The sequence below is a fragment of the Amblyomma maculatum genome, chromosome 4 (assembly GCF_055883805.1).
Source record: "Amblyomma maculatum isolate TAMU_Amacu chromosome 4, ASM5588380v1, whole genome shotgun sequence".
Taxonomy (NCBI): Eukaryota; Metazoa; Arthropoda; class Arachnida; order Ixodida; family Ixodidae; genus Amblyomma; species Amblyomma maculatum.
The window spans coordinates 74,947,448-74,966,041 of record NC_139347.1 but is presented as its reverse complement, the minus strand read 5'-3'; the positions used below and the strand labels follow the sequence as shown (position 1 = coordinate 74,966,041).

The 18,594-nt window shown below is 42.9% G+C and overlaps 1 protein-coding gene across 2 annotated transcripts in view; it reads right to left on the bottom strand.

The window, feature by feature from the left end:
* Positions 1-2,996: 2,996 nt before the first annotated feature.
* LOC146191428 (sister chromatid cohesion protein PDS5 homolog B-A-like) overlaps positions 2,997-18,594 on the bottom strand; it is a 30,045-nt gene continuing 14,447 nt past the window's right edge. Inside the window, exons 10-16 of one of the 2 annotated variants that reach the window (XM_084601964.1) lie at positions 17,571-17,662; positions 15,632-15,777; positions 15,182-15,324; positions 12,497-12,723; positions 9,951-10,048; positions 5,414-5,599; positions 2,997-4,657 (exon numbers count right to left, since the gene is read on the bottom strand). In XM_084601964.1, coding sequence (XP_084458090.1) covers positions 4,568-4,657; positions 5,414-5,599; positions 9,951-10,048; positions 12,497-12,723; positions 15,182-15,324; positions 15,632-15,777; positions 17,571-17,662 — 982 coding nt within the window. In that variant the 3' untranslated portion in view covers positions 2,997-4,567. The remainder of the gene's footprint in view (positions 4,658-5,413; positions 5,600-9,950; positions 10,049-12,496; positions 12,724-15,181; positions 15,325-15,631; positions 15,778-17,570; positions 17,663-18,594) is intronic. The other variant, XM_084601963.1, reaches the window with a different exon arrangement.

The window sequence follows — 18,594 nt, the reverse complement described above, 5'->3', positions numbered from 1 at the left end:
TCTTTTATCCATGCAGAATAGCTTTGTGCTTGCCATTGCAGCATTCCGGTATCCCTTTTTGACGTCTTCATTTTGTACCCTGCCGTTGTTCGTCGAAAGTGAGTCGGTCGCTGTACCACCTCGCCCTCGTGTCCTCCATTTGTCGTCTTTGAACGCAGCATCATTGTTGCTTTTCGTGGTTAAAGCTCTCCTGAGGCACTCGTTGAGAAAGTTATCTAGTTTCAATCCCACTTCTGAAACTGAAAAATTACTGTAGTCGACACAGTCAGTTAACAAAAAACAATGGAACAGACTTATTGTTTCTACATTGCGTTACCACTTGCTCAAACGGTGTACAAACACACGCTGCTCCAAAGGGTTAATTTCTGTGGCGGCATAGTTCACTTGATCCGTCTCATCACTCCCTCTCCTACCAGATGTCAGGCCAGAGCAGCCAAGTAACTTGAGAGCGGCGCACCAACGGTGCTGAGCCCCACCGTAGAGTTCAAAGTGGGAGCTCGGACAAGGTCCGTGCAACTTTTGTCCGTGGGCCGAAAAAGCCTCCATTAACAACGGCTGTGTCATGAGTCGAATGTGTGAGCCTAAATGAGTCCTGTGCAGACTGGACACCATTTGTGATTTTATAACACTGCTACAACTCATTTGCCTGCAAAAATGTCACATCACACCTATTGGTTGAGCATACGTAATGGCACATTTTTTATTTGCAAGAACATCCTATCGGAAAGCACCTTGCTGAATTTACTGACGAAGTATGCCTTATATTTCTGATGCAATTGCTGCTATTTTGATGACACATATTGGCAATGCTAGCTAACTTGCTGGCTTACTGCTGCTCCTCAACTTGCCTAGTATTTATTTATTTACTTATTTATTCATAATGTTAACCCTTACTAAGGGCCATGACAGAGAGGAAATGAACAATACATACAAAATTAGTAACGGATACTAAAAGTTTATTTATAAGCACTTTAATATTAAGTTGAACCTCGGTTTAATGAATACAGGTGTTGTGAATTATTCGCCATATCACTCCTGATGACAGTTTAAAATAAAAGAATGCATGCGACTTTTATTTACCAAAGCAAACTTCCAAGTGCCAAGTGATGCCCGTTTGCATGGCAGACCGCAGGCCTCACCACACCGCATAGGTGACTAGTAGTGCTGTGGCAAGCATTCAGTGCCGAAGTTTGCAATATTATCTCACAACGTAAGGCTTGCAGTTGCCAACAGTGCCGTGGAAGGTTTAGTGGCATGGAAGGTTAGTAGCCAAGCGGTTGGCACAGGTTCGCGGTTCTCGCACCGGTTGACAGCACCCAAGAAGCAGGTGCTCGATTATATGTAAGCATGCCAGCCATATGATAACCATCCTGCATTTGACGTGTTGGCTGTCATGAAGGTGGTAAAAACAGCATTTAGCATTTGCTCTGGCCTGTAGTCGTGGACAAAAAAATAGGGACCACACTATGACGTCAGAGTCTTCTGACACGCCACGTAGTGAAAAGTGAAGGATGTTTTATGCGCAAGCTAATATAATTACTTAGTGCATGAAGGCACTGTTCACATTTTTGTTATGCAACGCAACAGAAGGGTTTGAATGTGGAAGCAGGGTTCGTGTTCTGTCTGCAACTGCACAATTTTGCAAGAGTACAGTCTGACCAATCTGGCTTGAAATCTGGTGCTTAAATGTACCCATTTCTTTTCATATTTTTTTTGTAAGGATCGCCAGCGTTGCCGCTGTTCACTGACTAAATTGCTGTCCTCTTGCATGCATTTTTAACGAATTTTTACATTGCGAATTTTGGCTGTATAAAACTACAGCAAAACCTCGCTATAGCAAACATAGATATAGTAAAGTGAAACTGAGGTCCGAGTTCATCTTCCATAGGCGACTGTACATTTTTTTCTGCTTTGTAGTAAAAAAATTTTTGATGAATACTTGCTATAGTAAAGTGCGTCTGTCCACGGCAATGCACTTCCCACAAAACAATGTCACCGTGCGCGCGCTACCTCAAATCACGAGGGAATTTTTTGTAAAAAAAAGAAGGAAAAAATTAATTGGCTTTATCATGAGTCTCCCCAGCTCTGAGAAGAAGCTAACTTTACGTACGCCTTGGACCCGTGAGGGAAAGCAAGTGGCACGTAGAAAAAAAGAAAGTAAAGGTGGCGCGATCCGTTTATTAATTCGAGAGTAAAATTGAGGCATGAAGGGAAGGAAAGAAATGATCGAACATTCGCGGCATTGTGCAATGCGAAGCATGAGGCAGCGGTCAGACGAAGTGCGGGCACGCGATTTTGCCGCTCTTGACTGTTGCGTGCATTTCTCACCTAGTGCCTCTTAAATGACAAACAGCTGAAGACGATGCAGTGTCCATCCAAGGCTTTGATTTTCACATGGAATCAAATCCGGTTGTATTCACAGCCATGTTGGATTCATGCTAAAGAGGTACTTCCACAACATTTACATGAAATATCTTATAACTAAAGAAAAAAAAAAGCACAGAGAAACGAAAAGAGAAGGATGGAAGGTATTTTAGGGTGTTTTTTCGTAAAGCAACAAGACGTATTTGGTAAGCAGTCATCTAATTACCAGACATCTACAGGACCGTGTCGTCACCAACATCTCGTATAGTAAAGACCCTGATATAGTAAACATTTTTGCCTCTCCGAGTGACTTTACTATAAAAGGGGTTCTATTTTCATATTCATATAATATGTTTCTTATTAAATTTTTTCATATTCGCTATAACAAGGCTCAACCGTGCATTTGAGCAGTAGCAATATTGATGACCATATTAAGCCTACCAGCAAGGTATTATGTTCATATATAATTCTAAAGGTTGTACAGTTTTCATCATGGTTTATATAATGAGATATCTTCACATCTAGAACTGATTCCAAAAATATGTATCCACTATCAAAGGCATAAATTATTACTTCATGCCATCTCTCATAATTGTGTGTGGCAGGGATATTAGAGTTCAGTTTTGCTTATGTAACACTGGTAACGTTGCTTCTTTTGTTTTATGTGTGATACAGAAGTTGCCAAGATATTGCATGAAGTTTATTTCAAGCCATAACTTTGCACACGAGCTGCTCGAAACATTCAAGCAACCATTTCACAAAGCAAAAGTAAAACATATGATTGCATACCGAATGCATTGCTGCAACCTATGCACTATTAATACATTCCTATGTATGTACATAACAAATGGAACTGCTTGGCAAATAACATGCAAGCTTAGTGCAATGGCAAAAAGAAAAGGGGGCGGAAAGGCCAGTAATTTGTGTTGCACTTTGAAATTGAGGTCTTGGCTGGCTGAGCTCACAGGCAAGGGGTTACCAACAAACCTTAACAATGAAGTTCATGGCTGGTGACCTGCCTTTGCCAGCAGGTATTCCCCTTTCAAAGGTACCTCACAGCCATCTTTCGGCTTTGAAACCTTGCCACAGTCCGTATATAGATGAGCAGGAGACATAGGCCAGAAAAGTTCTTGAGTTGCACAAACACGATCCAAACAAAACGGATTTCAGATATTCGCCGGCCATCAAAACCATGTGCAGTATTGGTAAGTCGTGTATTGGTTAGCAGATTATTCGTCGAGCTTTGCTTTGCATATGAACAAGTGCTTAAATGAGATGGCAGCTAGGACTTTGTCCATTCTCTGGGACCATTCCATCTCATTCAACCATGCTGATAGAGTGCAATCTGTTGCTTTACTTTTGTGGCCGAGATGTGCTACCAGCACTGTTCTTATTTGTAATTTTTCACATAATTTCATATTTTGTGAGTACAACAATCACTGCGTCTTCCCTTTCCTCGTAAATTATTTCTACTTTGCGTTCAAATGCGACATTTAGTGCACAAAAAAATAAGAAAGCATGAAATTAGCACACACAAAATTTTAGCAACAAGGATGCTTTTCTCCCAAATTGCGCATACTGCATGCCAAGCACAGTCTGGGCAAGGTCATTTCCTGCTTGCCAAAACAAGACACCACTTGCCTTCATGCTAATGCATACTAGCTGTTACTGCATGATGGGCGAAAATTCTTTATTCAAGAATATGCATTTGCTGCTTTCTGTTTTACTGCAACGTATCTAGTTCAGGGAAGACAATTTCATGCGTTGACATGGTTCCACGCACCGTTCAGTTGTGGGCACATGAAACGTGGATGTGAAAACATAAATGAGGATGCAAGAACAGGATTATTTTGTTGATGTTATACAAGTTGAACATAGCTTGTTCAACTTAATAGGTGCTTAATAAACTCAAGATGAAGAGCTGTGTCATTTAACGATACAAATGAAAGTATTTTTTATTGTTTTTGCATTCTCATGTATGTTTTCTTGCCCACATTTTATTTTTCTGCACCGCTACATGCCCAGTAGATACTTTTAAATGTTATGCAGTCCGCAGTAATGCAGGTGACTGCAAAGTGAGATTTGGTAGCTATGATTAGTACAAACTTTGAGGCTTCCCGTTTACCTCACTAGGCTGGAAATCGTTATTAAAATCGTTGCTCTTGCAGGCTGCCTCTGGACATCTGTGTAGTCATCAGCAAGCTTAGGACATATCTGCATCTTCTTCCACTTGACTTTGCTTTAAAATGGAGGTGATTTGGCCGTGGGACTGGGGAAATGCCGCCACCAGTATCTGGAACAAATAATTTGTTTCGCTTTGTTAAGACATAACCCAGCCCTCTACGAAGACATATATTGTGTGTTTGCAGAAGCTCCATATGAGGTGTTAAAGTTTGGGTTAACAGAATTCAATCAAAGAAGGTTTGCAAATACTCTGAGATTTCTCCGTTCATGGCTTGTAGCAGGAAAGATTGCAACGTGTAGGGAGAGAGTACTACCAATCCTTCAGCAACGTTAGGAAGCTTATCAACAACACGAAGTGCTTATAAAGAACAATGCATTAGCTTTTGGGACGTTAAACCCCACAATCCAACCAACCACAAATGCTTCACAGTGAAGGGAATACAGACAAGGTTGACTAGCATTCTGCATACTTTCATCTGGCCAGTCAAACAAGTTTAGTCCAAAAGGAATCCACTTTTTGTTGTTACCAGCCCGGCTATGTCCAGTCCTCCAATTAATTTTAGGGTCATCTTTATTTTTACCTCCACCAGCTACACCAGTGCAGCAAAACTTAACAGGAAGTGTAGAGTTATGCTAAACTAATGTAGCTGGTATAGGTTAAAAAAAAAAAACGGCCCTCTTATCTCTGCAAACTTGCTAATCTGATCCACACATCTAACTCTATGCCCCATCTTGCTGGATTTATCTTCCACTGGGATCCGCAGAACTGTATGGAGGGATTATTGAGGTCAAGAAACTGTGCACTGGCCCCATAGCTTTAACTAGTAACAGCACGTGATGTTGACAGTGCAAGTGAAACACAAACCTTGAAAAGCTGCATGTCTCTGGATGAGTACGCCAGGCTCGTTGCAGGTTTCAGGTCTGTAATGTGAGTCAGAAGTTGCTCCAGGTCGTATTCATTCGCAGCGGCTAATGTAGCACTCCAAAGAAGCCCTTCTGCCTCGGACAGAGCTTTGCTCCCTCCCTCCCTGAGGTGCTTCAGTAATCCATTCTGGAGGGTGAGCAAATGGAGAAATCAGTTACTGTCGAAAAGTCATTCGTAATTACTTGTTCTCAGTTTAAGCAGGCCATGCGTAGCCTATGTATGAAGAGTACATGAGGTGACAAGCAAGGACGAGTCCATGGAATCCACACACTTCTCATGCACTGGCCTCACTCTGTAGCTTTTCTAATGTTACTCTGCCAATGACAGCGAGATGCTGGCTTGCTAGATGCAGCATACTAACCTACCATATTATATGATGAATCTAGTTTTGTAGCGAGAGCTACATTGGTCACAGTCTCGCCATTTCGCCGTTCCTCTCCGTGCCTGTCCGTGAGAAGAGAAGGAGAAGACAGATAACTCGGTAGTTGGTAGAGGCGAACTACAACAGCGAGTTGCTAGGACAGAAGGTTCGTTCGAATGTTGTGACGGCGGTGTGCCCTGGAGTTCGATGTAGAGACGATTTCATACCACTTGAAGTCTTCTACTTCCGAATGAGAATGGTCAAGAACGAGAGGGAAGGGGTGCTCATACGTGAAGTGATTTCCCCTATGGCATAAATAAAGCTGAAGCCATAGAGTAAACTACTATGTGCTAAAGCCATGTCTTTACTCTCAAGCCGAACCTAAGCATAGCCATGCAGATTGCTCTCGCGCAACTCCAGGTTTAACCACAAACTAAACCATTGCTAACTTCCTTTAATAATTTATGCAGATTTGTGGACGGGTTCATTGACTACCAAAACAGTTGGTACACTTGTCACGTGACTATGTCTATTATTCAGGCAAATATAGTATTCATAGGTAGGCAAGGTAGGCAATGTGAACAAACCCATGGCTTTAAGGGGACGTGGCTTTCATAATAAATTTTCCTATTTATGAACATAGACAATTTTTTTTTTTTTTTGGGGGGGGAGCTGACTGCTCCAAAAACTATATTCACAAAGTTTCAGCATTGTAACTCTAGAACCTTTCTTCTACCAATTTATTCTCTCCTGCACCTTGTGGAAAGCCCGGAATCATGATAAAATAGAAAAGACTGAATCATTAGATTTATGAATGTCTTTCAGGTATCAAGACAAGCTTAGACTTTATTTCCCCCCCCTCCAACACATTTACTAGTAATTTTAAATGCAATTGCATTAAAAATACTATTCTCTAGAAAGTGCAGCGTCGGCGTTTTCAGTGCTGAGAGTAAAAAATTATGAGCACTTTTCTAGCATATATAGTTGGCAGGTGACATGGCCAAGCACTGATGGTCGGCGGATTGTATGGTGCCACAAGACCATATCGGCAGAGTGCGCTTTCGGACAAGAAGCGTGTGTAGCAATGGTCCTGGGAATGAAATCAGAGCAGTACTTTCACTGTAAAATTAACGAATTTAAGTTATACAGCCTATTTTTGAGAAAAAAAAAGTTAGAGGTGTTCAACGCTGCTGAACCGAATGTGGAGCGAAAGCGGTTGCAGAACCAAAGTACCTGGCTGCAAAGCCGACTGCCAGCTGCTGCATTTCGATGGAGGTGAAACGGAGCAGCGTCCGTGTGCTGTGCAATGTGGGGGCATGTTTAAGATCCCCACTTAGTCGAAGTTACTCCATTGTAGGTGGAATCCATTTTCATGTCCTGCGAATCCACTTTCCTGCACCACTTGGTCAGTTCTCCATGGCGGCGTGAGCATGCCCAATGCAGAAACTACCCTTCTGCTTCTCTCTGCGCCAGCGTGCGCATCTGCTGGGATGCTGCTACCCTCCTCTTCCTCTCTGTAGCGAGTGCAGTGGCAGAACACCTGTGGAATGGCGCAGCTGGTTGCCATGGTTATGGTGCATGCGCAGTAGAGGCTTGTGCCACGTCACGGGCCGCATGGGGAAGGAGCCGGCAGTTGTGCGGCCTCTACGCTCGGCCTTTACGCTCGGCTCCAGCTGAACCGGTTGCCATGGTAATGGTGCATGCAGGCTTGTGCCACGTCACGGGCCGTATGGCGAAGGAGCCGGCAGTCGGGTGGCCTTTGCGCTCGGCTCCAGCTGAACCGGTTGCCATGGTAATGGTGCATGCGCAGTAGCGGCTTTCTGGAGGCACCGGCGAAATGCGCAAACCTTGCCCAGTGTAACTCAGCTTCTAGCTGTGGTAAGCTTTCTCTACAAAAGCCAGTCATGGCTTCGAAGTGTTTAAGCAAGTGCAATACCAATGTTGCCAGATATACAAAAACAAGCAACGCTTCCTGAAAAGTGCACGAATGCCATTCAGTTTTTCTAAAACAAGTAAATATATTTTAAAAGTAAATATCATTAGGGTGATAAATAAAAATATTGTTTTTAGCCTTTTTAAGTTTAAACTTCTAGGCTGATTGCTTGCATGCCTTCAAAATTATTGGAGGCGACGGTGGTGCCGCAAGACCTTGGAGTGAGATGATGAAATCTCCATGATGACGGTCAGGTTTGCCATGTAGCAGCGGGCACAACTCCTTGGAATTCGATCGCGATTGAGAATCTTGAAGGCTGTTGACTCGGTAACCTTTAAAAGTAACCTTGTGAGAGGGGTGTGAGAATGGAATTGAACCCGGGACTCTTCCATCCTGAGTTGGACACGCTGCCTCTAGGCCACGCAGGCATGTTCATATGGCTTAGTTAAAGTGAAACTTTATATTTAAGTCGCATGGGCTTACCTTATGACTCTATGCTTATAAGTTATGTGCGAGGTAATCAAGGCACAAATTAAGGGATTCGTGATAAATTGAATAGCAAAGCGCATTTACACAAACGAAAACCTGACAGGGGAGCTGCAGACGGTAGCCATTAACGCTGTTGCATCATACTGCTAGAGACTGAGCTTAAGTGTCCCAGAATTTTTGGCAGAAAAGGTGCAGGAATATGGAATTTATGGAAGAACCCAAAATGAAATGAACAAAGGAGAGGGGAAGCCTCGGTGCTCTAGCCAACATTTCGACTAGAGGACATGGCCAATGCGAAGACAAATCCTCCTGTCGAGACGCTGTCTAGAGCACTGAGGCTTTCCTTAAACCTTTGTCCATTTTGCTTGGTGTTCCACAAATCTTTAGTTGTTTCATGTTTTGTTTAGTTGGCATAGAGAGACGTGTAGCCTGTGATTGAAATATTATACCAGGGATTAATAATTAAATTTGTTAAGTCAAATAACCAAGATTGTCACAGGATTTAGTGCAAGTCTGGGAGTGCAACAAAACAAACGGGGTCAAAACAGACAGACCAGTCATGCAGAAATCAGTTCTACAAGGTGCGCATCAGCCCAGAAAAGCACTGAGAAAAAGGCTTTTTCTAAGTAGAGCACCACGTTCACACTTCTAGAAGGAACTAGGGTTGTCTTTTTTGCATTCAGCGTTGCTTGGGTACCTGGTCTTAGGTGTGATGTGCTTTTGACAATTTCTCTGCCTAGGCTTCTTTTTCAGTTGCTTGTGGTAGGTTGTTATGTGCTAGCTACAGCACCCAAAGAACTTGGCTGTGCTTTCATGGTGTCCACAACGTGATTTCGATTGCTGATCAAGCCACTTTGACCACATGTGCTACCAGCTGAGCCTAAGGTGCTTGAATATGCATCCACAATGGCCTCTGCAATAAATCCACCCGTAGTGTCCCGCAGATAACAGGTAAGTTTATTGACTGGGAAGGCAGCGGATAAGTTTCATACCCGCAGATAGCTGTTGGCAGATTTGATTTTCAGCTGCCATAACAATTGCACTCCTTCTCTAAGAAGTGCCAATCATTCACGCAGTAAGAGGAAACAAAGTGCTTCCATGCAGACTCCGTATCAGTCGCTGCGGGCAACCGTGGAGACTATGCGAGGCAGCCACTGGTGAGAGTGACAGTTTTGCTGTGTGCATTTCTTTTATTGCGACAGCACGCCCCTTTTTGTGGCATAAAATAGCGTCTCTGCTCGTCAAACTGAGCTGAAGCACCAGGTTTGAATTTGAAGTAAAGATTTCCGTTGAGCTGAAGATAATGCAGTGCAAGTGTCACAAGTATACGGGGGCTCATAAACTGCTGGTATCACTTCATGCTACAGTATGCGAAGCTACAATATGCTACAGTACATGCTACATCTTCATGCTACAGTATGTGATGAAGTTTCAGCACAGCACAGAAAAGGAGTCGGTGGATTCTTTCATACTTAGAAAACCACATTTCTCTTTCTTTTTTCCAGTCTGAAAGCTACGTCATCCTTTTAAAATCCTGCATCTAAATGGCTCTGTGATAGTGATTAAGTTTCGTCTTCAGCATGAGCAATATTAAGCACGGTGCCACATCATACTGCACCTCTTCTCAACTTCTGCTTAAACTTCCTGCACCTACCTCCTTCCAAAGAGTGGATTATGTAATACAAATATTTTACCCTGTAGAAGGCGATGGCGAATGACTGCTGGCTGTCCAATGCATTGAGCAAGCTGGAACATGCAGGCACATCTTTCCCAAGCTCTTTAAGCAGGATGTCTGTAAAAGGCACAGTAAATAATGCAGTTGCTTTTGTAACTTGTACTACAAGTATCTGACTATATAACCATCTTCTTGAAATATGAAATCTTGGCTGCCCTAGTCTATTACTGGCTGTGCACGCTTGTTGCCAAAGTACTCTACCAGCTTTTGGGTGAGAAAATCCTCAGTTGTCTAAATTAAAGCCAAATTGGTCATGTAGGACTTGGTCATATAGGTCACATAGGCTCTACCCTATGTGTCGCTAGAATGTATATTGCAAACAGGAACACCCTCGGTATGCAATCACTGAACTGAATTGGACTGAATTCAGTGCATTGAAACAAGAAAAGCTCCAATATAGTGGCAGATAGAAATAAAATTTTGATTTAAATACAATTTTTATAGGAAATCCTAAATTCGAACAAGCTGAACTCTTGCTTTTTGACTATTGGAGTGCTAAGTGAATGAAAAAATGAGCTGTCTAAATCAATGTTACCTTATCTGTGACAGTTGCAAATATTTATATTGCACATTAGTATCACAACATGCATCATAATATGCAGTCAAGTTTACAAAAGCTGTCTCCTCTAACTGATGGAGTTTACATCAGTAACAAAAGTTTATTAATAGAGTCCTTGCATCACATTTTTAAGAGGTTGTCAGCAGAGGTGTCATGCTTTCGAAAGCGAGAGTTAAAAATGAATAAATAAATCTTGTCTCCACCGGGAATCAAACCACCATCCCTTGGATTGCCATCCCAGTGCTTTACCAACAACGCCACGTCCCGGATCGTGAAACGCTCTTCATAATTCCCCTTGTTTACCGTGAGGATGATAGCGGGATTCTGTGAGTGACAGATACTGCGCCTTTCCTGTATATGAATTGTAGAACGCCGCTGAACTTTGATGCCTTCAGTGAAATGCTGGTTGTGTTCGACAAGGAGCGCGCGATGTACCATAACGTTACCAGGCGATTCATGCACATGCGAAGCTGACCCTGCCGGGCATTCGATCCAGGCGTCCGTGTGGCGCCTTCATTTACTGCTTCCTCGAATGCCGCACCACACAGCAAATGGAAACAGGCCCAGATGTCGAGGAGGCGTTAGTACAGCAGGCATCAGCGGCGTTTGAAATTGATTTACAGGATAGAAAAGGCGCAGTATCTGTCACAATTCTCTACGGACACGTACCACGGCATAAAAGAAGGGAGGAAGGTGGGAGTGAAAGAAGAGAGAGAGATAGAGGTGCTGTAGTGGAGGGCTACGATCCCCCGCTATAATGGCTTTCGCCTCATCACACTTTAGTGGTCCAAAGTGCCCTCTAGAATTTTTTATCATGGGTATAGAGGGTGAAAGAAACAGTGCTTTTAATGTTTCCAGGGGGTGGGAGGGGGGAAAGTTTGGTGAAGCTGTGAATAAAGGCTGCAGAATGGAAGGGGAGAGGGCAAACTCATATGCAATGTATCGGAAGGTCCAGTTGTCTAGCCTAACATTTTTAAATTGTGCAATTTCTCACAGTCTGTTACAAAAACTCGTAGACCTAAATCAAAGTCCTCCCATTTCACAAGCTTGAGGCTGAAACTACCCTTTCAAAGGCAATGTATCCAATGCAAGTTACAGTTACAATATATTTTCTGGTCTATAACTTGCACCAGTGCATATGACTTGTGCCAGTGTATAAGATGCATCCCCTAGAAGTGGCAAGCAAGAATTCGCACAGAAGATGCACCCGTTTTTTTTTCAGCGAGTGCTACGAAAACCTGTTGATGTCCTTCTTTAGAGAATAGAATGAAAATGTACATTTGCAAAAGTGTTGTGTGCAGACATTCCTGAGCTCTATCCAGTGTGCTTTCCTCTTGCGGTCCACCTCTTCTGTTGACCTCACTGACCGGAGCACTCTTATAGGTTTTCGCCAGTCCTTTTTAAATTTTTTCATTCGTATTCACCCGCTACCCTGCTGCTCAGTTTCTATTTACTGGAGAATATCCAACAGCATGCTACTTGAATTTTGCATTGTAGCTCTTTTGCTATGCAGGTTGCATCATGTTGAGCAACAACAAATGATGCGCAGAGAGCCAAGCGAATGTAGTGTCAGCCAAGCAAGTGTAATGCCAAAAGCAAAAATTTCGAGAATACGGCTGAACTGACTGCGCATGCTGCCGTCGCCACATTGTCTGGCTGAGGCCAGAATATGTGATTCTAACCGTAAGATAGCATCTTAATTATATTTTCCATTTGTCTTTTACTCATAGAATTTCTTTTCAAATGCAGCTATTGGTGAGCGCAAAAGACGGTGCACAATAGCACGTCATTTTTTGCAGGATACAAGCAGCACGGTTGTATAGAATGCACTACTGAAAAATTCAGAAAAAAAGCCCGACTGGTTATACACCGGAGAATACGGTATTTATTTTTTTCCCTTGTATTCAGACGAGGGATGCAGTGCACAGTAAATTGATATTTCTCACCTTTCGTGGCTGCAGCTGTGCGTCCATTTGAATCTGGCATCACCACCTGACCTAAAAGGTCCTTAAGCTTGGCCTGGGCTTGCTGCAGGTTCTCATGCAGACGTCGAAATGTAAACAGTGCTTGCTCTTCAAGGTTACAGTAGAGTGAGTACAAAAGCTCCATGCGGTACGATGAGGACAGTGACACTGGTACAAGGTGCAGGGCATACGCCTGCTCGACAAACATTCTGTAACAAGGAATACGACGAGACATTTCTAAGGGCATACTCATTGCAGCGTAACTTTGTAATGTGTGTTTATCTATGCTCAACATCACCGGCATACAGCTTGACCACTCTGATGATATATGCGGCAAGACTTATCTAGAATTTTTGTAGCCCTGCACAGCTACTTCAATGCTTTTGCAATAGTTGTATTCAGCTCCTATTCTAAACAGTTACTTTTTTTCAACCCCGTATTGAGCACAACTGAGAGTGGTAGGGGATTCTGTTCTTCAATGATCATCAAGCACATTTGTTGCTATTGCTGATAGTCAGCTTAGTAAATAGTTTGAATTCATGATACTGCTACCATCATGGGACGTTATGAAACATAATAGCAATAAAACAAGATGAAGATATTGTTGCATGGTGACAAGCAAAGAATACGGCACAACATGGCGACAGGATGAACGACGATTTAATGTCTAGCCCAGTGCGAGGGCTCTTCTCGCGCCACTGCCGATCTTCTTCTTCGCAACAATATAAATCGGAGCTGATTTCTGACAACTCGGCCAAGTCTACATAATATAAATGGTCAAATGAGCCACCCAAACAAAGAGGCTGTTAGAGAAGCAGGAGTGCTTAGAGCCAGGATAGTTGTTGAGCTCGAATTATGTCTGATCAGCATGAAAAGGCTCGAAAAGCATGGTTTTGATGTTTTAGTGCTAAGAATTCCTTGGCTTGAATCATGGGTGCCGTGTATGGAATGTCCGTACAGAATGTGTCTGCAGTGTCTGCATAGTTTATGTTGAGCGTAATAGCCACAAGTTTTATATCGTTGGCTAGCTTACGTTGGGTGTAATTGCACCAAATTTATTGTAAATAGTAATTGGGATTAAATTGAACTTTGAGCTACATAAGTAATTTGTTGGGTAACTTATGTTGAACTTAAACTTAGCATTAAACCTAATGTGGGTCTTAATTATTAATTACTAATACATTTGAACTTCATGCTGCAGTATCAAATCATGTATTGTGTTGTATTGTTATATTGTCAATTGTCATTAATTAGTTATGATTAAAAATGAACTTTATGCTACAGCGTCACATAATATATCACTGGAAAGCGTATATTGAGTGTGATTGCAGCACACTAACTGCAGGTCTTAGTTAATGACTGTTAATTAGTCATGATTAACAATTGAGGCTGCAAAGTTGCCATATATCACTAAAAAGCTCGACGAGTAGAATTCGAAATCATATGCTAAACCATGCAGAAACTGTGTAAATCTATGCATTTAAGGGCAACTTGTGGCTTTTTCATCCTTTTGGGTTTTTGATTGTATTACATTTCTCGGTCTGACCTGGCTCTAACACAAAAAACTATTTTCCGAAATTCCAAGTAGAATTATTTTCAAAATGAAATGACATCAAATTGAAACCGAAACTGGTTTCATGACCAGAAATGATGTTTCAGTTGCTGAAACAGAGACACACATACAGTATCAGAAAAACACACATGTGCTGGATGGGGGAAGTAAAGTTTGAAAATCATGAAGCAGTGCATAAAATATTTGAGATAGGTTCATACAGGTCTCAAAATTTCATGAACGTGAGGGGAGTGGGCAGTAACACGACCATAATGTTTGGGATGTTACAAACGCAGTGTCGTCCACAGAAATTCTCTGAATTGAGGCCACGAAAATTTTAAAATTGCATTGCGCAAAAATGAATTATTGCATGGCGCCCAAATTTGGTAAAATGCATCGGAGTAGAGAGGAAAATATACGGTAAAATTTTTAGCGGAATATGCAAAACTGAAACAATACAGTAGCGCTTTATTCTTATGCATTCAGAGCATGCAGGGACACTTAAGTGCCCCCAGCAGTTTTCAGCTGTGCTGCTTAGGAACCATTTCAGAAACTAGGCATACCATGCACTGCGCAGTGCGTTACACCACTAGGAATGGGGTAATTATCGCTGGTCGACCTCCCTTCTTAACTCTCCAGTGCCAAGTTTTTATCTATGTTTTCCATCAGTGTAAAAGGAAAACGACTTCTTTCCTCGCTAGTCCTTTGCCTCTTCAAAAATGGTATCCAAATAAATGTATGGAGGACTTTTGAGAGGCCTGGAAGATAATTTTAAGGCACCTGAAGCTGTCTGCTGAAGATTCACACATGCATGTCCATGCTTATTTATGAAAAGGCACATTTCAATATAATCTGTTTTTACAGCCCAATTACAAGGCCATTTCATAACAACTAGTCACATTATACCTGTTATTTGTCGCAGCGACACTACTGCACAGACCTTCATGCACGCCTTAGCTACCTTCAAAGGTGCACGTGAAAGTACCCACATATGCATGGGCAACATTTGCTACCTTTGTGACAACCACTTTACAGCAAGAGAAAGAAAAAAGAGAGGAGGGAAGGCTGTCGAGGACCATGGTACTCTGGAAGCTCAGGAGGTGTTGTGTACTCACTGGTCGCGTGCACGTTTTCTTTTATGCACTCGAAGGATCACATTGGCAATCCTCCATACAAGCTTCCGTGGGCAAGCTCGTTCCATAACCATGCTGTTGTACAACTTGCTGAGGCAAGAAATGGCTTTCTCACGAACCCTCTCCTGAAAGAGAAGGAAAATAAAGGTAGTGTAGACTTGACGTTAAGAAGTGCTGGTGACAATTTGAAATAACCTTTAGTGGGCAGCCCTTTCAAGTTACTGAAACGTTATTAAGAAGCAGAATCTTTTGCAACATTTTTTCTGGCAGTGGCTTTGTGAGCAGTAAGCACATATTATGTGATCTATAGCTTGGACAATAACAGCTCTAAATCTTCACTTCAGCAAGGACTGCGTTCACTTCGTTAACAACCATCTAAATTAACACATTATGTTACGGGTGGCTTGAAAATATGAAAAAAAGTTCACTCACTGAAGCAAAGTCAGCGTTATCTGCAAGGAGGGATATGAGCTGATCTGTGATGATTTCCAGGTTCTTCAGAGCAGCTTCTGTGACTAATTCTATTATGAAGCATTTGACAGGAGGGCGGCTACTTGCCTGCATTAGGGTTAAAGCATCTGCAACACACACCAAAGGTCTGTTGGCAACTGTTCCAGTATAGTCAGTAATACAAGAAGAGTCAAGGCAATCAAAGTCACATAAAAAACAGCCAGCCTCGCTGCTACTCTGAAGGTTTCGTTTGCTGATCTATTCTTCCGAGGGCAGAAAGTGACTTTCCACATGAACACGCAGGCCAGTGTATGAAGGCCATGATTATCATATTTTCTCTTTTGTATTATGTGAGTATGTTATGTTTTGCTGCACCTGTTGGCAGCAAAACAGGTTTGCATGTAGAGGGCACATGGATACGCTGCTCTATAGCATTTATAATCCAGCCCATTTCTGATGTCTTTGGTGAATGCTGCATGGTGGGCCTGCTTTAGAGCACAGGAGTGAGTGATCCGAGTTTTAATGAAGAAAAACTGTCCAATGATACGGTACTTGGTAATTCGAAATCAGAATGCAGCTCTTCAGGCATTTTGGTTTTGCCATAAGCTGAAGTAAAGGTTGGTGCATACGGACGTGCACTTAGCACTATTCTTTAGTTTTCCACGCATACTCATCCTTCAGCTGACACTCCTTTCCCAGTTATTTACTGTTACAAGGAAGGCCTGTAGTTTTTTTCAGATGCCAGACCAGGTTCTCAAAGGTGAGGTCTATCCTTGAGTTATGCAAGGTTATCACAGCAGTGGGAGGAGTTGCCGCTCCTCGTCAACCTTGTCTTGGGCGTCTGGTGTGCTGGGTGTGCGCATTTATTCTGCATACTCCTCTTTCACCATGGCACATTACACATCAGATGGTGCAAACTATGCGTGACCCTTTTCGCCTGCCCCCACCATACTCTCCTCCTCCACTTTCAACCTTACGCTTCAACATTTCCCTCTTCCACCACTGCCCTCCTCTCTTTTTTAGCTGTATCTCCCTCCTCAGCCCTTCACTCCTGCCCTTCTGTGTGCCATTCTTCTGTTCTCGTCATAAACTTAGTGTCTTTACGGCAGCCGTCCTTCTATTTCTTCTTGTAGCACCAGCCCGTGACTGCGCTATACTTGGCTTTTGTAGTGGCCTTCTCTTTTCACGGTGGCCACCCTCCGGATTCTTCCTGCACTTACAGTTGCGTATGCCTTCGTTCTTGCCAAGCCACTAAACCACCCTTTGCCTTTTGCACCCTCTCCGTCTCTCCTATGTGTGAGGAGGTTTTTCACTCCCCTCACAACTGCTAGCCGTGGCAGTTGACAGGCACCCAGTGGCACACTCTGCTACTTGAGCAAACTTAAGCTTCGACATTAGGTGTATGACACGTAAGAGGTCCCTCAGGATCCCAGTGCTACCACATATACAAGACTGCGAGACATCTGTGTTCCAGAGTACCACAGTGGATTGTGGGACGTCGAGCAAGATCTTGCTTGCCTGGTTGGTCAGTGCGAACTGTGATGGGTGGTTTAGGACACTCTATGGCTGTCCATCGGTTACACCAATGCTAACAGCGACTCCACTCAAGTTAGGAACGGGCACCGAAGAGCTGCACTCTAAAAGGAGATAATTCCATGCTCTGCTCTGGCAACAACTTCCATAATATCCTGAAGCTATGTAAGACGGCATGGCACGATGCTGGAACTGGATCTGTTCGCAGAATCAAAAATTGAAATTGCAGTGTGCGAGCGAGCATGCACGTGCATGCACGTGCATGCACACGCAGACTCACTCGTGCTCTGCTTGGCTTAACGCATGGTTCATATCTGCTAGCTAATCACAAATACGCATTTTATGTGTCACCTGCTAAACTATAAATGTTGCAAAGACCATTACCTACCAATCACTTCAGCAGAGAATTCACGGGAATGCAGGAAGCTTGCAGTCTCCATGAGACACATGACTTGAATGCTGGGGCAACTGTCAGTGTATCTGAACAGAGCGTCACAACAAAATTTGCAGCACAATTATATGACAGTGAGCAGGATTGCATCCTTTGCTAAATTCAAAATATCTTAAGAGAACAAACTCCAAACAGGTGCAAAAAGGCTTCAGACGTTTCTTTGTTGACTGGCGCTGCCATTTGAAAATTGTGGCTTTGGTTTGTGCCATGCCTAGTGCATTGGTTTTCACATTCTATCTCACGCGGAACGTGTTTTCACATTATAGGGGCGCTATGGTTGGCTCTTGTAAACTGGTTCCGATTCCTGGATATTTCAGACTAGTGAACTTGGCAAATTTACTGTTAGAAGGAATTTGTTATCGTCCTTTATGGTAATATCAACACGCTAGTGTTAGAAGCTCCCCTTTAAAATAAAATTGTCTAGCTTTGGTGTTGGTTGTCTAGTTAAAGCCTAACAGCTGCTGTGAGACATCACAGGGTGATGTGACATGGCCGAGCACTCACTGGTGAATGCGATGTATGACATAATGAGACCACATGACATGTACCAGTTGACAGGTGTGCAAGGAGATAAAAATTAGCAGCCCTACTTCGGAAAAAAATTGTCTAGCATCAGTGTTGGTTTTCGGGCTGAAGTCTCACAGCTGCTTTGCAGAGATATAATATGGCGCCAGGTGGAGGGAGGAGTGGGGAAGGGGAGAGAGAATAAATAAAGAATAGCAGCAGAAAGGGGAAGGGGACATACGCAGTTACCCCAGAACCCACAAGAAACTTGGCAGATGCAGATGCCAAAGTGAGGAGCATGGTTAGCAATTATTTCAATGAATGGCATGGCTTTTGGCTTGCCATTGTTCAAGCATATCATCCCACATTAATTCCGTGGCTACCGGAAGAATTTCAGCAGCATCGCAGCAAATGAATGATCTTGTAATGTAAACATGCTTTTGCATCCGACCGAACA